This window comes from Beta vulgaris, chromosome 8 (assembly GCF_026745355.1).
Source record: "Beta vulgaris subsp. vulgaris cultivar EL10 chromosome 8, EL10.2, whole genome shotgun sequence".
In the NCBI taxonomy this organism is placed as follows: domain Eukaryota; kingdom Viridiplantae; phylum Streptophyta; class Magnoliopsida; order Caryophyllales; family Amaranthaceae; genus Beta; species Beta vulgaris.
In genome coordinates this window covers 1605001-1624151 of record NC_079209.1, presented here as the reverse complement: position 1 = coordinate 1624151, position 19151 = coordinate 1605001, and the positions used below count along the sequence as shown (strand labels likewise).

General features: G+C 35.7%; 1 protein-coding gene across 2 annotated transcripts; it reads left to right on the top strand.

The window, feature by feature from the left end:
• The first annotated feature begins 672 nt into the window (after positions 1-672).
• LOC104900677 (RNA cytidine acetyltransferase 2) lies at positions 673-18531 on the top strand. 2 transcript variants are annotated; one of them, XM_057391026.1, is made up of 26 exons: positions 673-830; positions 1109-1245; positions 1333-1424; positions 2002-2173; positions 2257-2379; positions 3415-3582; positions 3755-3865; positions 4035-4168; positions 4253-4346; positions 6167-6265; positions 7555-7691; positions 8062-8138; positions 8871-8994; positions 9100-9187; positions 9290-9389; positions 9463-9515; positions 11442-11618; positions 11704-11741; positions 12627-12720; positions 13881-14060; positions 15469-15577; positions 15657-15726; positions 15828-15975; positions 17625-17753; positions 17859-17984; positions 18151-18531. In XM_057391026.1, exons 2-26 carry the CDS (start codon positions 1141-1143, stop codon positions 18343-18345), a joined length of 2943 nt encoding a protein of 980 aa, XP_057247009.1. In that variant the 5' UTR covers positions 673-830; positions 1109-1140; the 3' UTR covers positions 18346-18531. The 2 variants fall into 2 exon arrangements, with proteins under 2 accessions (XP_057247009.1, XP_048490715.1); XM_048634758.1 differs by having other exon boundaries at positions 17856-17984.
• Positions 18532-19151: the final 620 nt, after the last annotated feature.

The window sequence follows — 19151 nt, the reverse complement described above, 5'->3', positions numbered from 1 at the left end:
GTATTATGATTTTTGTATTGATTGAGTAAATGATTTAAGGATAATAACAAATAAATCTTCCAATCAAATTTCCTTAATTCTTGTACATAAATCTTTTATATGTTTATTTGCTTGATTTAAGGATGATTATAATATTCTTTCCTAATGAAGAGGATTGTAATTGATTTACTTAATCCTCTTTCCTAGCTTTAAATATTATGGCACACGCCTTGAAATAATATGCAAGCGACAAATAAGCAATAGATTTCTCCAGTATACACGTGGCATATGGATTGTGAGGAGACATGAGAATTTGACAATTGGCGAATTAATTGTGAAGGTGACACATAGGATTTATGTACCCAACTTTATATAGATATATAGTATTAGATAGATAATAATATTTACTTCTGTAATTCAAGAATATCCTACTATCTCTAATAAACTCTATCTTTGCAACGAGGGTTTAGTATAAAACTAGTTATTAGGTCCGGACTACGCTCCGGGTAAGGAAAATTTTCAGTTATTAATATTATACTTTAAGATGATAACACTAAATGTTATCTGGTCCAGTGGTTAAGACTTTAAAATATGTTCACCTTTTAATATATTAGTATAGATATAACAAAAGTTATAAAAAAATTAATCAATAAGTTCGACCCACTTTATATAAATATCCTGGATCCGCCACTCTACATAGGTATAACCTATAGGCGACTAACACTCCAAAAGATCACGGTGCCCGTGCCTAACTCATACGCAAATTCACCACTAAAACCTCTCATAAGTCATACGCAAATTCGTCACTCATACGCTAATTCGAAAGCTCGAATTGCAGAAGCTCGTTCCAGGTTCTTGTTTTGTTCCTTGGAAGAATCTACTTGTTTTGTTGCGGATTTTGGTGTGGAATTGCGATTTTTAAACTCTACTTCATGTGATTGTTTGTTTTATGAATTTAACTTATTTTTGGTAAAACTTCGCATATTTTATGCTGTCATCAGATTGATTTTTCAAGTATTGTGGTATAGGTTTTCAGGGCACAATATAAGTTCAATGCAATTATAAGTTGATATGAAAATATGATAACTCTACCAGAATAATTGTGTAGTAAAACTAAAGTACATTTCAGGTCTTCACTTGGTCATATATCAGGTGCGCGCGATGAAGAAGAAGGTTGATGATCGTGTGAGGTCTTTGATTGAAAATGGTGTGAAAGTTGGGCATCGCTCCATGTTTGTCATTATTGGCGATAAATCTCGGGATCAGGTCAAGTGTTAATGTGTCATTGTTCTAGAAGTTGTAAATAAACTGCTCACTATTCTGATTCTTAATCTTGAAATTCGGATATTGCAGATTGTGAATCTTCATTTGATGCTAAGTAAGGCAGTCGTCAAAGCTCGACCAAGTGTTTTATGGTGCTACAAAGAAAAACTAGAGCTCAGCAGGTTATATTTCATTCTCTGTTTATTTTCTTTGTTAAGTTGATACTTGTTTGTGATGCTACACGAGAAATTTTATCTTCTTAACAAGGGTAAGAGAGAAACAGATCAAAAATCTATACAAATATATTAAAAGGCGGTCTGCATGCCACGTGGCACCTCTACCTTAAAAAAAGTAAATTAGGTTTGCAACAAGATTTAAACCCATGACATCTTGCCATTACATAGAGCATAATTACCATCTCAACCAACTTTTAATCATGGTTTGAATGTCCACATTATTATTTTTATACCTTTCAAATATTAAGTTTTCTTTATTTTGTTTTAATGCGAATGGAAAAAAATGCATATCAAGTTCGGAAAAATACCACCTGGGGCAACGTTCGGGACCAAATACTAGTTAGGAAGTGAATATGCGTTTGTGTATTTGAGTGATACAAGACATGTTTTTATCTATTGTTTTCTTAGTTGTTCTCTCCTGAGTTTTTCATGTTGTGATGCTTAAATTACCTATATCACCTGTCTCGGCCATCTTCATGAAGTATGACTGTTGTTATTTGTGTCCTGCCATTGTGTATTGCAGTCACCGGAAAAAACGAGTAAAGCAAGTGAAGAAGATGATGCAAAGGGGTCTCCTTGATCCAGAAAAGGCTGATCCTTTTTCTTTATTTATTGAAAGTGGAGTGGTATCTTATTGCTTGTATCGAGATTCCGAAAGGATACTTGGAAATACTTTTGGCATGTGTATTCTGCAGGTGCTTTTTTGGTTTGACTATTTTCTTTTGTCTCTTGATATCTCTATGTTTAAAAGTTCGCTTTCATTCCTGAATTTGCGTAGGATTTTGAAGCTTTGACACCAAATATCCTTGCAAGAACTATCGAAACTGTGGAAGGCGGTGGTTTGGTAGTTTTGCTTCTTCGTTCTCTATCTTCGCTTACCAGCCTATGTAGCATGGTCATGGTGTGTTCCAAAATCTCATATTTCTTTTCTTCAACTATATGGCTAATTATGCAGCAGAATGTTGCGCATCCTATTGATCTTTGAGAATGACTTCATCTCCAGTGCACTAGATTTGTATATCAAATAATCAAACAATGATATGAATAAATGTAATTTATTAAAGGCAAGATAGAGACTGCCAGCATGGTTACTTTGTAGGGTGGGAGTGGAAGAGACTGGTAGGTGATTGACAACAGTGTGCAAACTGCAAAGTTGCACAGCACCCGTTGGCGATCAATCTCCTACTCATTATATTCTACTGGGACTTTCCTCTTTTGCTGTGTGAGAAGTGAGAGGAATCTTTTGTTGCAGGGGATCTTATAGTAAGAAGGAAATATCATTTATTTAACCTTCTCGACACGGACACTCAGTTGTGATTCTATGCCAAATAACACCTAATTGCCCCATTGGCTAAATTGTGATTTGTGATCTCATGATGTAAATTCTTCTTTTCAATTTACATTACTTCCCTACAGTTTGACACTCACTTTGAAGAACAAGTAGGGGGAAAGAAAAGAGAGTAGATGCATGATTGACTGGTCTTATTCAAACTTTTCTCTCGTTGACTTCAGACAACTAACTGCCCCATCTTTCCTAGCTGCTATCGTATCGATTGCTAGACTGGAACAATTCCTTGCTCTTGCTCTTGCATATCCATGTGCGAAAGGAAATGGGATGGATCTATAAATTCTAGGCACCTTGCTGCCTTTGTTTGGTGTTTTTATGTCCATACTCTTATCAGATAATGAGGAAAACTCTAAAACCGAGTCCTGAAGGGAATTTATACATATCTACATACATACATATTTTGAAATCTTTCTTCAAAAAAATTTCTATGTAGTGTTTCAAAAGCTAATATTGATATTTCTTGATGCTGAGAGATTACCTATCTGTCTATTCTATCTTCTTTAATGCCTACTTGAGGTTTTCATCTATCGTTTGGAGTTTCTGATTAACTTATGTTTTTTTTTTTTTTTTTGTTTTTTTTCTGCATAGGATGTTCATCAGAGATTTAGAACCGAGTCTCATTCTGAAATAGTTTCACGTTTTAATGAACGTTTCCTATTATCACTTGCATCATGTAAAGCGTGCTTGGTCATGGATGATGAGCTTAACATTTTGCCAATCTCATCTCACGTCATGTCAGCCATTGAGCCCTTCAAGGTAAACTCATTTTTTATGATCTTTCAGGAAGGCTGCAAGTTAAGGTCCTTAAGAACTTATAAACTAAAAATTTATGAATTTCCATCATTGTGCTACGGAGACTTTCTTGGTACTTTCTTCTACTCGGGAAATATGACTATGGCATCAAGTTAGTTTGCTTTTGTGTTACTAGGATTATAATAAAATTTTGGAAGCTCAAGAGGAGTTAAAGATCTTAAAGGAGCAGCTTCATGATGTCCTACCTGTTGGCCCATTGGTTAGTGCATGCACAACATTAGACCAGGCAAGTGCCACGTCATGCTGCTACATAAGAGTGTTTTGCAACCCCCCCCCCCCACCCCGTGCAAACTTTACAAAAACAGTGAATCTGTATTTATTCTTTCTCTTCTGTTTTATTATCTTTTAATATAATATTGTTATACTCTTGAGCTCGTGTATGTGATATTTTGCAGGGCAAGTCTCTTTCAACACTTCTTGATGCCATCCTAGAGAAAAATTATCAAGCTACAATTGCTCTCATTGCCTCTCGTGGGCGTGGTAAATCAGCAGCTCTGGGTTTGGCAATTGCAGGAGCTGTAGCTTCAGGGTGGGCCGGTTAATAAATTTGGTAGTTGTATTTGTGGTTGTCTTGTAATTTTTAATCTCTCTAATATACATGGTTTCTTTACAGGTACTCACGTATCTTTGTCACTGCTCCCTCTGCAGAAAATTTGAGGTCGTTATTTGATTTTGTCCTCAGAGGGCTTCGTGTCCTCAATATTGAGGTTTGCATCTTACTTTCTAAAATTGTTTAAAGTATGTTCCTGCCTTTATACGTAGTAAGAGTTTTCAGTCTAGCACCTGTCATGGAGTTTAGTGCATTTAATGGCTGAACTCGTCACTTTGCTTGTCTTCCATGAGTGGATGCGACTGAGGTACAAACATAAGATATAGTATGACTTGGCTAGGGAAAAAGGATGGGGCTAGTTTACATAGTCTCATAGTTAGAACCATTTTATATATATTACTTACAAATTACAATCCTGGTTCTTGTGTTCTTTCCCAGCAATCAATAGAAGAAAGTGTTGAGTTGTATTAGTGTTGTCAGGTGCAGCAATGCAGGGTTTACGTTTGTAAATCTTACATCTGGAAGATGCATTAGTTCATGAGTGAAGAGAACAATATCTTAGGGCGTGGATAGAGGTTTTCTTGGTGTGCCTTTGCTGTCACTGACCGATTGCTGGACATTATGTTTTATTGAAGGACATGCAAATGCATATTTGCAGGACAATCGCTTATGTTATTTTCAAACGTGGAGTAAAGAGGGGGACTCTTTACTAAATATTAAGACGACTGGTTTAAGGGCTATAAAAGAGAGGTCGCCGGCAACTCACTTCTTTCTTTTCAAGGAGTAAATTACTACTATGAATTATAAATCAATCAACAAATTGTAAATTATATGATGCATCCATATTACTGTGTCTATTTTCCAGATTTTGAACTCTTGAAACAGATGTCGTATCTTATGTATATTTTTTTTTCTATGTTTTACGGTTGGATTCTTATGTGAGTCCGGTTCTTTTTTCAAATCTGAGCAACATAGTTCATGTGAAATTTTTGGATACATGATTCATTATCAATGTCCGTAGAAGAGGCATATATGCTGGGAGTTTTGGTCCTTATTTCAGATCCTATGTTCAACTCTCTTTCCCCTAAGTATCAGCTATAGGTATTTGGTTAGGATTTTCTTAACTCTTTGGGATACATGGTAATGAGCAATGAATACATTTTTCCCGGTTCCTCTTTGAGATTTTAAGGTTGTGGCACTAGTCTGTTCTTTATTGAACTTTCTGTTTCTGAAGTCTTTTATCACCTTGACTGCTTCAAGCTTTCTTTCATACCGTCAAGCAGGTTTTAGCAGTTGTTTTACTTTCCCCTCTCCCTTTGATAATTGAAAACTCAATTTGTTCAGATGGATAATTGAAACCAGGGTTTTTTGTTTGAGAGCCTCTCGAGTCCTGATGTTAGAGTGTTCTCTTTCATAATCTCAAGCAGTAGATATGCCTAGAAATCGTGAACAAGATATGATAACCTGACAGTGTAACTATCAATTGAGTTGCTTAATCAAAAAATTTCAACCCCAGCTTTTGTGACGTATCATAATTACGAGATCTAATAATTTAAGGTATTTGCAGGAATCAGGTTTCGTTCAGATCTTGCTATAGCAGGAACCATGTGTTCTTAGATTAATTATTTATATGATAAATATTTGTCATCCTCATTCTGGAATTACTTGTTAATTTAATCATGAACTGATGGTGCTTAGAGATTGTTTATGGGGGAAAGGGTTTCTAAACCTATTCAAATCATCTACGCGACTATGCTGATACTTTAGCCCTAGCATATACTGGAAATCATATAAGAAAGACAGCATACACTTGTTCAATTCTGTGAAAGCATAAGCTAAGTATTTGCAAGTTGTAGCTAATTCTGTATAGAAGTACTCAGCTTGTTATCAAATGTTCCATCTTATGAGATTTTTTTCAGTTTCTCATTTTTTCTCTAAATTTTTCTCTCTTTTCTTTTAATTTTTTTTTGATTCAAGGAGCATACGCAATTTGATGTGGTACGGAGCACAGATCCTGTTCTTCGGAAGGCAATAACACAAATAAACATATTTAAAGAACACAGACAGATAATTCAGGTTTGCTCTCTATCTTTCTCTCACACACAGACAGATAGTATGCCTGTATTTTGGTTGCCTTTGTCATTTCTTTGTTTTAGAAGTCTCTGCTTGATAGCTCATTTAGTATGTAGGGATCAAGTTGTGTTGGTTTGAATGGGGGAGTGGTGACGATTTTATTGAGTGCAAATGAACTTCATCTATTTCTAACGCTTGGTAGTGTGAGCATTGGAATTAATAATGAATTTGAATGAGCTTTTTCTTCACTTTGTTTTGTGGGTTTAAGATTGGGGAACAAGTAATTAACTTTGCACAAATGATTTGAGATTCCTACAATATAGTAATTATCAATTAACATCAACAACGTGAGGATGTTAGATTTACCATATATTTATATCGTCTTGGATAGTCGGATATACGAATTTAAATTTACCATATATTTATATTGTCTTGGATAGTTGGATATACTAATAGTAAATTAATATAACTTAGGTATACCTCATTCCAAGAATGATATGTTGTATTTTCTCTATGGTTATTTATAGGTAACTTTTTTTTCTTTTTTGATGTGGGGTAGTTACAATTCTAATTCTCAATGTGACTAATAGTGCCAAATGATCTAATATATTGCTTACAGCCTCAGATACACTCTATTATTTTGGTAATACAACGAAGACCAGCACCTTAACACAAGACCAATATAAGATATTATGGTATTTAGGACAAAGTGTTACTTATTCTTGGTACTTCCACTATTCCTAAAATACCAGCCTTACACCACTTAGTCACCCTCACTTTTTTTTTGTGCACTCTTCAATACTCTAATGCACTTACCCCTTCTGCCTTTTGTCCCTCTTACAGATCCGTATAGGCTTACTTTAAAGCTTCCTCACTAAGCCAAAACCAACCGATGTGACTTATTTGAAGCTGAAACCTAGACATAATTAATTCCCACCTCCAGAAGCAATGTCTGTGCTATAGCTTCTGCATGCTGCTACTTCTTGGATTGTCCGACATTATTTTAGTCCACCTTGCCTGTCGTAACTGTATGTATTTGGTCTTTGTAATTCTCATTTCTGACTCAGCGGGGCGTGTTCTCTTGGAAGGTTCGACTTTGAGGACGTTAATATAGCCGCTTGTGTTTGCTTATTGTCTTGTTGAGCAATATGAGATTAACTCTATTGAAGAGAGGGCACCAAATATAACTGTATCCCTTAGTGAGTAATTGTTTCCAGTTTTCTGTTTGGTGTGAGGTGCTCTGATGTTTGTTTCAGTACTATATTCCTAATGCATACTGGAACTAATGACAGTACATTGAACCGCAAGACCATGCGAAGGTTTCTCAAGCAGAGCTCTTGATCATTGATGAGGCAGCTGCTATACCATTGCCTGTTATAAAGTCATTGCTGGGTCCTTACCTAGTTTTCTTGTCTTCTACAGTCAACGGGTATGATGTGCACCATCACTCTGTGCTTTTACTTTCTCTGTTTCATTTTAAATGCCATACTTTTGACAATTTCACTATTCACATTCTCTACTTTGATTACTCGTGATTTATACGTAAGGAAAAACATAGTCAAGTGCGATCTTGTTAAATCAATCTCATTGTATAGCATAAAAATCTGAAATTTTTATAATTTTTACTTCTTAATAATTACAAATATCAAGCATTGAATTTATTTATCAACATTTGTGAAAGTCAAAATATAACATGCATTTCGGTACCAAGGAAGTATACATACAAAAATCTTGTATACTAATGGTTTATTCACATCTGTTTGGTAATTTCTTTGATCACCACGATATATTTGCTCCAGGTATGAAGGCACTGGTCGCTCTTTGTCTCTGAAGCTTCTCAGTCATTTGGAAAAGCAGAGTTACAACCCTGTCTCTGGTAGGGTTCTTAAACACAACTCCCCCCCCCCCCCCCCCCCCGAAAAAAATTCCTCCTCTCTGTCATTTAGAATTTTTAGTTGAGGTTTTTGTCATAACTGGCAGCTTTTTAACAACAAATAAGTGCTACTACTTTCAATTTTTAAAAAAGATGATCAGTAAATGAAGAGAATAGAATATAGTGTTGGTTTTACAACTTCTAACTGCAATGTGTGGATCTTTCAGTTGTATGATGTTGGTTTTCTTTATGTCCAGGATGTATATATTAGCTTGGTTTTTTACAAGTAGTGCAGACTTGGATTTTTCAAACATAGAGAATTATATACTAGTTAATCCTTGGCTTTTAAAAGTAATATAGATAAGTAAAAGGACATTTATTATGTTGTGCTTACTAATACTTAATTTAAAATAAACAATGAGATATGTTAATTTTAAATGCAATAACCATTTTTTAATGTCCATTAATTAATTATGTCTCCAATGCTTCTATTAATTAAAACACTGTTTTTCAATGTGCCAAGTGCTAACTAGGAATGAATATCATTAAAATTTGGTGAGTTTGGGAGTGACTAAAAAGGTGAGTTTACGAAGGAAGACTCCATCTATGGTGTTTCACTTTTCTATAGTATATAGATATATAGATAGACTTTTGTTACCCTTCATGGAATAAGTCTTCTGTTCAACTCTACTTTGGAAGAAGCAGGAATTTGAATGCATACGTTTTGACTTGCAGGTAGGGTATATAAGAAATTGGAGCTGAGGGAGTCTATCAGATATTCATCAGGGGATCCTATAGAGTCTTGGCTTAATGGTTTACTGTGTCTGGATGCGACCAATTCAGTTCCTCATATTAGCAGGTTTAACATATTTTTAATTTTTATTATAGTTTAAAATTGTATGCTTTGGTTTCTCTCTCTCCTGAAAAATTACTTATATACTTTCCTTGACTGTTGAGTCATTAGGTTTCCACATCCTAAAGACTGCAATTTGTACTATGTAAATCGAGACACCCTGTTTTCTTGCCATAAAGAGAGTGAAATATTTCTGAAGGTATTACTAAATTCCCGGAGCTTTGATGTCGTATTGGTGGCTCTCACTCTTAATCTGACATTCTAACCTTAAGTTTCCTGACTGTCCATGTGATTTTCACAGCGTTTGGTGGCACTTTACGTTTCATCTCATTATAAGAACTCGCCTAATGATCTGCAGTTGATGGCAGATGCTCCAGCACACCATATCTTTGTGCTGCTTGGTATTTCTTTGGATTGGTTTTATTTTCTTGCGGTTTCTTTCTGATGAGTATTCAGCATAGATATTTTTTGCAGGACCTGTCGATGAGGGGAAAAATGTCCTTCCCGACATTTTATGTTTTATCCAGGTATGTATCGATCAGTGATTTACTCGTCTCGCTAATTCTCCTTTTGTAATTTCTTAGAATAACTGCACTTATGTTTGGTTAAAGCCGGTGACCCCTGCATGTTCTATTCACTAATGAGGTTTGCTATCTTATATGATGGTGCAATTGTGCGAAGCTCGTAGTGTCAAATAATACCAGCATATTATTTGGTTTTTTAATCTATGACGTTCACTGGTCATTGGAACTTGTCAGTGTGGTCAAGGAAAGAAGTGTTGTTGTTGGTTTGTGTGGTCTTGCAATTGTTTCAGATATGATTTGTTTGTATTAGCAACTATTTTAACATCGAAGTCTTTCTCTATTTTTATTTTTACTTTTCATAATGCATTATTTGGAAGGTCTTCAAATTATGAGACTATTTGTGTTTTATCCTTATCTTTCACTGGACATCTATTAGCATGGGTTCCAAATATTTCAGGTGGTTAAAGTCTCGGAAGGTGGTATCCATGATGTGGAATTGAATCCATGTTTGTGGCTCATTGTGAACCCCCTTCCCCAGAAACAAAACACACACACACACACATGCGCACACACCACAAATAAATAAATGATGAATATTTTTGGGATGTTTTAGGCACTTTGCATGTTAGGCCTTCAACATGTACAAGTTTTAGAGTCTTATTTCTAGCTGCTTTTGTGGTTTGTATTTGTTAAGGTCCCCGTAGTATGACTTTTGCATTGTCCTCCATGGTGTTTTGAGTCATTTTGCTCATTACATTTGTGATGTAGTGTTGTGAATTTAATTTTAAAATAAAGAAGCTCTCTTTGAGTGATTCTTCAGCATAATTAGTCCATTTGGGACTGTTTATTGATATTATGTAACTTTTGATTCAGCTAATTAGTGTGTGCCCTAAGACAATGCTTGATTACCCGGTGTTAGTGCAATCCATTAGCTCACTATTCTGGATGATAATTTTTTTTTTGAAATAAAATTTGCATCTATGTGGAACTTGGGAGTATATGATAAGTAGCCGGCTAGCCGCAAACTTGACATCATGAGACATATGTGAAGTTGATTTTATAAGTAAACGCACCATGTGCACAAGAGAAGGCATAGGATGAAAGTATAAGGAGTAGCACTTCACTTCGATATAGCTGCTGAAGATTATTGGATCATTGTTGGTGAAGGATAACTTAACTTTGAGTTTCCAAAATAATTCATGGAAAGAAAGCAAAATAACAATAGCTAACGAACAAAATATAATTAGTAATGACTCAATAGAACGCAAGATCTTAATTAAAATCCAACATGAAACAGAAGAGTATAATACATATAGATATTTAGGTGTAACTATTACTTACAAAAATGAGATAATATATAGTTTACCTTTACTGATATACAATATTTGAGGTGCATGTATATTAAGCAGTAACACTGGATATATCCACTAAATTTACAAGTCTCGGTGTACAACACACAAAGTAGTATCTAGTGAGAAAAGTCTGTATTTGGGCCTTTGGCCATTTAACTTGCATTTATATTTTGAGTTGTCATGTTTGTTCAAAGTTTAGACCTTACAGTTTTGGTAGTTAACATATTTTGAACTGGGATGTTAAAGGTTCGATAGTCTACTTCGGCCATTCCTTTTTAAGGAGGGTTATTGGTTTTGGCTGTGAAAGAGCTATGTTGGATCCCAAGTGGCATCGTGTTAACATTTGATATGGGGTGAAATGTGGCATTATTACAAAGCTTCCCCTTGCTTTTAATAATAAGTAATGCTGTTTTTTAACGCAGGGATTGCCTGTTATCCATGAACATATGTATAATGATTCAATTGAAGAATTCTTATTTTATTGGACTTTGCTTGCCTAAATTGTATTTTCTTGCTTCCAACTGAAGCCATAGTTTATGCTATCTTTCAATCTAAATATCTATGTTATCTTCTGCAGGTGTGCCTTGAAGGACATATAGCACAAAATTCTGCTATGCAATGCTTAAGAATGGGCCACTTTCCCCCTGGTGATCAAATTCCTTGGAAATTTTGTGAAGAGTTCGAAAATACAGACTTCCCTTATCTTTCAGGTGTTCGAATTGTTAGAATAGCAGTCCATCCCAGTGCTCAAGGGGTACTTTTCAGAGCTCATTTTGATTGTTTCCTGACTCCGATTCTTTTCCCATAAATTTTTTTGCTTACCTTTGGCTGCTTTACAGCAAGGATATGGCTCAGCTGCTTTAGATTTGGTAACGAGGTATGCTCGAATTCCTTATGCGTTTGTCCTGAAATGATTTCCTTGGAATACTTTAGTGGTTGGTTAACTCTTTTTCAGCCAATAGGGAGTTTGGTTTCTTTCCCAATCTCGATTTCCAAGTATAACATCTAGTGGCTGTGGAACGTACATTAGATGATTGAGGAATAGTGATGAGGGTTTGTGACTGTAGATGATGGTGTCTCTTGTTTATCCTGCTTTTTTTAATTGCTTGAATGCACCACTTTGTTGGGGCTAAGTGATTTATGCAAACTTATGTAATTGGTTTTGTTTCATATTTACCCAAATTATAAAAGGAGTTGAGTGAGCCACCAAACTTCCACCACCCCACATCCACAACTACCACCAAATCCCCCCAACCCCTTTGCATGAGCCACCTAGTGCAAATCACCCCTAGAACCCCTGCCCTAACTGCCAACCCACTTCAACAACCTACATAAAACTTGATATCCATCATTCCATCATTTTATCTCTGGTGTTTCTGATATGGCTTCTTCATTGGCAGTGTCTTGTGAAGTGATAGGGCTTTTGGGTTCTCACAATTCCTTTTTTATGGTTTAGCCTGTCTTCGTTCTCTTGGTATGGGGGTCTCAAAAATTGTTTTGATATTTGATTTGTACTTTTGTGTGTTTTACTCAGTGGACTCATTGTCTGCTTGCTGTAAGGCTCTCTTTCTTCTTGGGTGCAATCTTTTGGTCATCTTACTGAAACAAAAAGGCTAATGTTCTTTGTTAGCATTAGGTCTCTAACATTGCAGCTGTACTTAATGTGGTCGAAAGTAATATGCTCCTTGTGCTCAGTTAATCTGAAAGAATTTGTCTGTTCATTTATTGCATGTTCCTAAATCAACTATGTGCTCATCCTCAGGTACTATGAAAGCAAGTTAACTGATATGGGTGAGCTGAGCTTTGAAGAAAACTCAATTGACGTATGTGGCAGTGTTATTGAGGCTGCGAAGAAGGTGCAATAATTATGACTTTTTTTTTTCTTTCCCTTTGTTTTGTGGGTGGGTCTGTTCTTTTCTTCCTTTTTTTTATATTGCCGGGGGGGGGGGGGGGAAGCGGATGCTGCTTAAAACTCGTCCTCCCTTTGAGTTTTTTTATATGGGTTACGTGTCCTGCGCCAGTAATACCATAGAGACTGGATGATGTGGCTTTTTAATGAATACTATGATGCTAATAGCTTGATAGGCAATTATCAATTTTCTCTGCATCCTCTTGGTAGTGATGATACATAGGTGATGGACATGTCAGGCTGATTCATAGAAAGGGGAATATATCACGAAAACTGTAGGTGCCTTTTCTTTTTGAAGGTTTACCATTATGAGCAAATCACTTTATTATAGATTGTTTGTAGATAATTAGATGTCTCACAAACACTTTTTTGATTTGTGAGATCTATTTTTTTTATCGAAGAGAAAATTATATCCTCTTAATGCTATAGGAATTACTACAGAGGCGAGGTAATGGAAGCATTGTTGCTTTGGCTTTGTTCGTGCAGACCCTACATTAGACGAGTCTTTGTGTTCGCGCAGACCCTACATTAGAAGAGAGGGGGGGTGGTGGAATTAATGGGTTACCCTATTTCTAGGGGCAGGGCTTTACATGCATGATAATACATGCACCTATTCTTGCCCAGACCTTGAAGAGATGGAAGCTAAATATATTTCAATCTGGTGAAACTTGTAGGTTAATATGTTGATATCTGTTACATTATACCCTGGCTCTACTTAATTTTTAAGTCACATTTTAATCAATATCTATTTGTCTAATCGATTCAAGATACTTAAAACAACTTCTTAATCAACATATGAATTCTTTTCCCTTTTTATTTTCTGCATTATCAAGTCGTGGTACTTAAAATGCTACCATCAAATGCTACTGTCTTATCTCTTAAACCCCTTTGCATACTAAAGCGACTTTTCATGTACTCAAAATTCTCCTACTCGAAGTTCAAATTTAGCCTCCATTGCTCCAACTTAGCATTAATCGTGTCTAGTTTCATCCAGTAAAACAAAATCATCTACAAGTAGCATAGATCATTGTGTCTCGTCTTGAATCGACCTTGTTACGTATTACTTTCTAGTGTTTAATTTATGTTTATGTTTAATTTTACTTGCAGATCTCATTGTTGGAAGAGACTATTAGACCAAGGCAGAATCTTCCTCCCTTGCTTGTTCATCCCCGTGAGCGATTGCCTGAGAGAGTTGACTATATTGGTGCATCATTTGGGATAAACAAGGATCTTTTTCGATTCTGGAAGAAACACAAGTTTACACCTTTTTACATCTGTGATACTCCTGTAAGTTACTATAGATTATTTTGCTTGTGTTTTGTGTATTCATTTTTATTAGATTCATGTTATTCTTTTGACCAGCATTAAAGAATTTGTAACTGAAAGGTCACCATGCTTATACTTAGACCTATTTGGCCTAGCATATGGTGAATTTCTAGGGGCTTAGACTAGAAGTTCATTTTCTTTTTATTATCTGAGAATGGAAAGTGGAAGGAATACCATTTGATAGTCTGAGAATGGCAAGTGAAAGGAGCACCTTTGATTATCTGAATATGGAAAGTGAAAGGAACTGATTGGGTGTCCACGGTGGTTTCTAGACATTGGTATTGTTGTGACCTTGGTAATGTGCAGGTGGAGAGAGACACAGGTTACGAGGTGCTAAGGGGGAGGAGAAAATGGCAATTCGGGGCTAATTTTAAGGCTTTTGATCCGTTACATTTATTGCAATAAGTTGAGCAGCATTATTGGGTGGTCGCCTGGGAGATGTCGAAATGTCGATGCAGTCATTGGGCAGCCTACAGAGTCACAAAATGAGGCCGTTTTAATATGTTTTCTTTGTTTGCATTGGCGTTCGGGCGTTTGGGGTTATGGTTATGGGATTATTCTTCAAACAACTGTTGGTGGTTGGTTGAGGCGGTGGTAGTAGTTGTTGGTTAGAGACAAGAGAAAGAGGGTTGGGGGGGTCGGTTAGGTGGTGGTGGTGGGGATATAGGTGGAAACTACTGAATAATGTCATCATAATTTGGCGGCCAAGCGCAATTCTTTTCCTTTTATACAATTTATGGAAGTAATTTTGAAAAAGATTGGTCAAACAGACCATCAGACCCTTGAACATTACACTAACGGCCCGTTTGGTAGTGGTTAATAAATTTCGGTAATGGGAATGAATTATAAGTGTAATTTTATTAGTGAAGCACCCTTAAAATCTCCATGGGGAGACATTTTTTCTCCATGGGCAAGCAATCTCATCCCAAAACTTGTGTTTTTGTCTCCAAAGGGAAGCAATTTTCATTACCACTCATTACCACCCTACAAGGTGGTATTGGATGGGAATGAAAATTCAAGAAGGAAAGTGAACACTTTATGATAAATTAGCATTACCATGGGAATGGACAATGATATTTTTCACAAATTTACACACAAATTCATTCCCATTACCACCATTTATGACCAACTACCAAACGGGCCGTAACTATTTTACACATATTTCTCCAAACTCCAAAGTGTAACTGAAATACTGGGTATGGGTGTGTGCCTTCTTGGTATCTGTTGGTACTTGTGCCATATGGTGGTTCTTGAGTTAATCTATTGGATGATCTAGTAGGAATTTGAAAAAGAATCAAGAAGATTATTCCATGAATGTGGTGTAATGTCATATAATTTGTTTCTAAATATACGTCTGTTTGTCTTTCAGAATAATGCCACAGGTGAATGTAGTTGTATGGTCCTGAAGCCACTGGAAACTGGTGGTGTTGAAAACAATGGTTTAGGGTCTCTTGGGTTCCTTGCTCCATTTCATCAACGTGAGTTTCGTGTTCACAGATCACTTATTGCCCTCTGCTTTATCTTCTTATTTGAGTAATGACTGTTAGCCTTCCACAGGTTTCAAAACCAAGTTTGTCAAGCGTCTACCTCTATGCTTTGGAGGACTTGATTACAAGCTTGCAATGAGGTATTCTTGCAGTGATTATTGAAAGAATCAAATGATTGTGCATTTTTATGACATCTGTCAGTTTAGTATATTTTATTCTCTCTTTTATTTTATTTGGGCAGCATCTTGGATCCAAAGATCAGCTTTGAGGAGAATGATCCTTCAGTAATTTCTCAGAAGGAATCTTCCTCGTTGTTAAAGTTTATCTGCTCTCCTGGTGAATTGAAGTTGTTGGAAGCATATAAAAACAACTGTAAAGACTATGGGAAGGTAACATGTTTTTACAATTAGTATGCATTATATGCGATTTGCATCAGCTGCATTTCTTTACCGAGAAAATGATGTTTCACTGTTTAATACGGGCTATTCAAAGTTTAGGATCAAGTGGGATTGTGATTCTAATTGAGAAAGTGGTATTTCAGTGCATTAAAGTAACTTTTCTCTTCAGAATCTGGTCTTACTTGTTTACGTGTGTGTGCGCTAGATCTTTGAGTAATTGAGTTGTGAGAGTGGAATTGAATGCCATATTCTCCTTTCTAGCCCCCTGTAGTGCAGGTAGATCTCAATTAGAATTTTATTTCCTATTGCCCGGAATATTGCCGCTATGAGCATCAGCAAGCTCAAATCAGAAAATAAACCCCTGAAAAAGAAGTCTTCCAACATCCAAAATAAACCATCGCACACTCTCTTGCTATGTGATAATAATTAGTTTATAATCTCTTGTCCTGTTATTTGCCTGTTGATGGATGCTTTTCTAATAGTTTCTCTATTACATATTATCTCCTTCTTTCTCTATTACTCAGAGAGAGAGAGAGAGAGAGAGGGGGGGGAGGGAGAGGGAGATATGGATATGTTGGTGATTTATTTGAGCTATATTAGTTTGTTTAAGAAAGAAAGTATATAGGTGTAATGGTTTGTTATTATCTATCCTATGCATGTGAAGTCTTCCTTATCTTGTAGATACATGACATTATAAGTCGGTATGCTAAAATGAACAATAGGATTGTGTCGATCAACGTGTAGATACATTTTTTAAGTGTAAGGGGATCCCTAGATATGACATGGCATTATGTGAGCCTCACAGAGGTGTAATACATAAGGAATATCATGTATTGGCCTTGTGTTTTAGTAATTGTGAACTGATTGTTTTTATGGTTCTTTATTTCTTTTTATTTATGTGTATGTTCAGCAGTATGCTAATGACCTTTGTGGATCATCATACCGTTTCATGTCTAACCGACCCTAAATCTTTTGGGACTATGGCTTTGTTGTTATTGTTGCCGCTATCTATGACTATGTACAACAGTAACTATGCCTATTTAGAATAACTACAAAAAGACAGCATAAATCTTGTCTATCGTTTAGATATTATAGAGTTTCTTGATATTTGATCATGAACTTTCAAGGGGACATCATGGATGCAGGGAGTATATGTATATCATTGAGGTCGATGTATTATCATTGTGAGTAACAAAGATGGGAACTAAATAAGTTATGGCAACCCCATTGAACCTATAATTGATAAGAAATACCTACCAGCTTATAGTTTGTTAAGATGCTGACTTGTTAAGATGCTGGCATATAGTGGGATGAGATTGTCTAGTAGAATTAATGGATTTGGCCACAGTGTGTATATACTCTACAGTATATTATGTACATATTAGGTCATTCTAAAACACTCAATCAAGCATAGCAGCAAACTGACCTTCTAATAGTTACTTTTTATGTAAAGTTTCGTGTAACTTCGGTTTTTATGTCAAAAGGGAGTATTCTGTTATAGTGTTAAATCTCTTTCAGTTCCTAGTAATAATGTTATAAATTTGTTTTTGGCAAATTCATACTTTCAATCGTGCTATTCTAGATTTTCTTAAGAAAGGTGCTCAATCGTGCTTAATCTAGACTTAATGTTAATGTTTTAGGTCAAGCATCTCCTGCCACTCTTTGCCCATTATTACTTTATGGAGAAACTGCCTATATCATTATCACATGTTGAAGCGTCTCTTTTGCTATCTATGGGCCTACAACTTCATGATATAACTTATATTCAGGTATAAACTATGTTAATGAAATCTTTTTACCTTTTTTGCTTATGTGTTTTATTTTGAAGTTAATTTATCCCTTTGTGCCTTGTGCTTTGTATTTACCGGAAGCAGCACCAGATGAAGTTAGAGAGACAGCAAATCATGCATGTATTTCGTAAAGTCATGGTGAAAATATATCATTATGTTAATGATGTTTTTACGAAAGATTTGGAGCCAAGTTTCCCTCGAGATAGAATGGTAAGCTAACAATAATTTGATTTAAAGACCTATTTACAATTAATATAATCGGCTTTGTTTGGATATCTTGTTACCTGCTTTGTTGATTTATGATAAGTCGGTGCCTTATCCCCGAGGGTCTGTATTATTTTTAAACTTTCTGAGCTTTTTTTTGGTATGGTACCAGGTTGAACTGAAGCCTCATGCTGTGTCAGTTGATGAAGATCTTAATGATGGAGCATGTAGAGCAATGGTAAGCTCTTTAGGTAGAGCAAGAAACGATGAACTCGAACTAACTCTTCAAAGATGCTCCAGGCTACCCTCGAGTGGAGTTCTCAGTGTGCCAAGCAAACGCAAGAAACACGATCACAAGATGAAGTAGGTCGATCACTTGTGACTGGAACAGTGTTTTCCTTGCATATAATTTAAAATTATGGGTTAAGGAGTATAGGTGTTTCTTTTTTCGATTGTTTCTGAGCAATCATATTTTAGCTCAATGTTGTGTAAACCATCACTTCATCTTTTTGAATCATAGTACATTATTAATGTTATTAGTATGCTTCATTTATGAGTGCAGTGTCTTGCCACTAACCCCAACCATTTACGAGTGCAATATTTTAATGACAACGCCTACCCATTGTTCTTTGAAAATGGATGGTCCATTCAATTTTCGTGTATGTGTTCCTTATTTCTCAGTTCTATTCTTACCTTTCTAGAATAGTATCTTGTAAGACCGTACTTCTAAATGACATCAGCAAACCATACAATTTCTAGATCTTTTTCACACACCATCTTTACATCAGATTCCCCCGACTAAGGCTATGTTCAGTTCACCTTATTTTTGCTTATTTCAGATCTAATCAGATCAGATTAGATCAGATCAGAAAAAATAAGTTCAGATCAGTTCAGATCATGCTTATATTTAAAAATCATTATATCTTTCATAACATATTAGTAAAAATTATAATAATTGAATATTAATAAAGTACTCATTTAGACGAATCAAACAAGACCCCACATGACTATATTTTTTCTTATATATTGAGAAAAATCTAAAAGATAAGATCTTGTAATCAGATCAGTTCAGATCAGATCAGATCAGATCAAAAAAAATAAGTTCAGATCAGATAAGTTCAGATTAGAAAATTTTAGGTGAACTAAACATAGCCTAAGTCACCCGACCTCTAG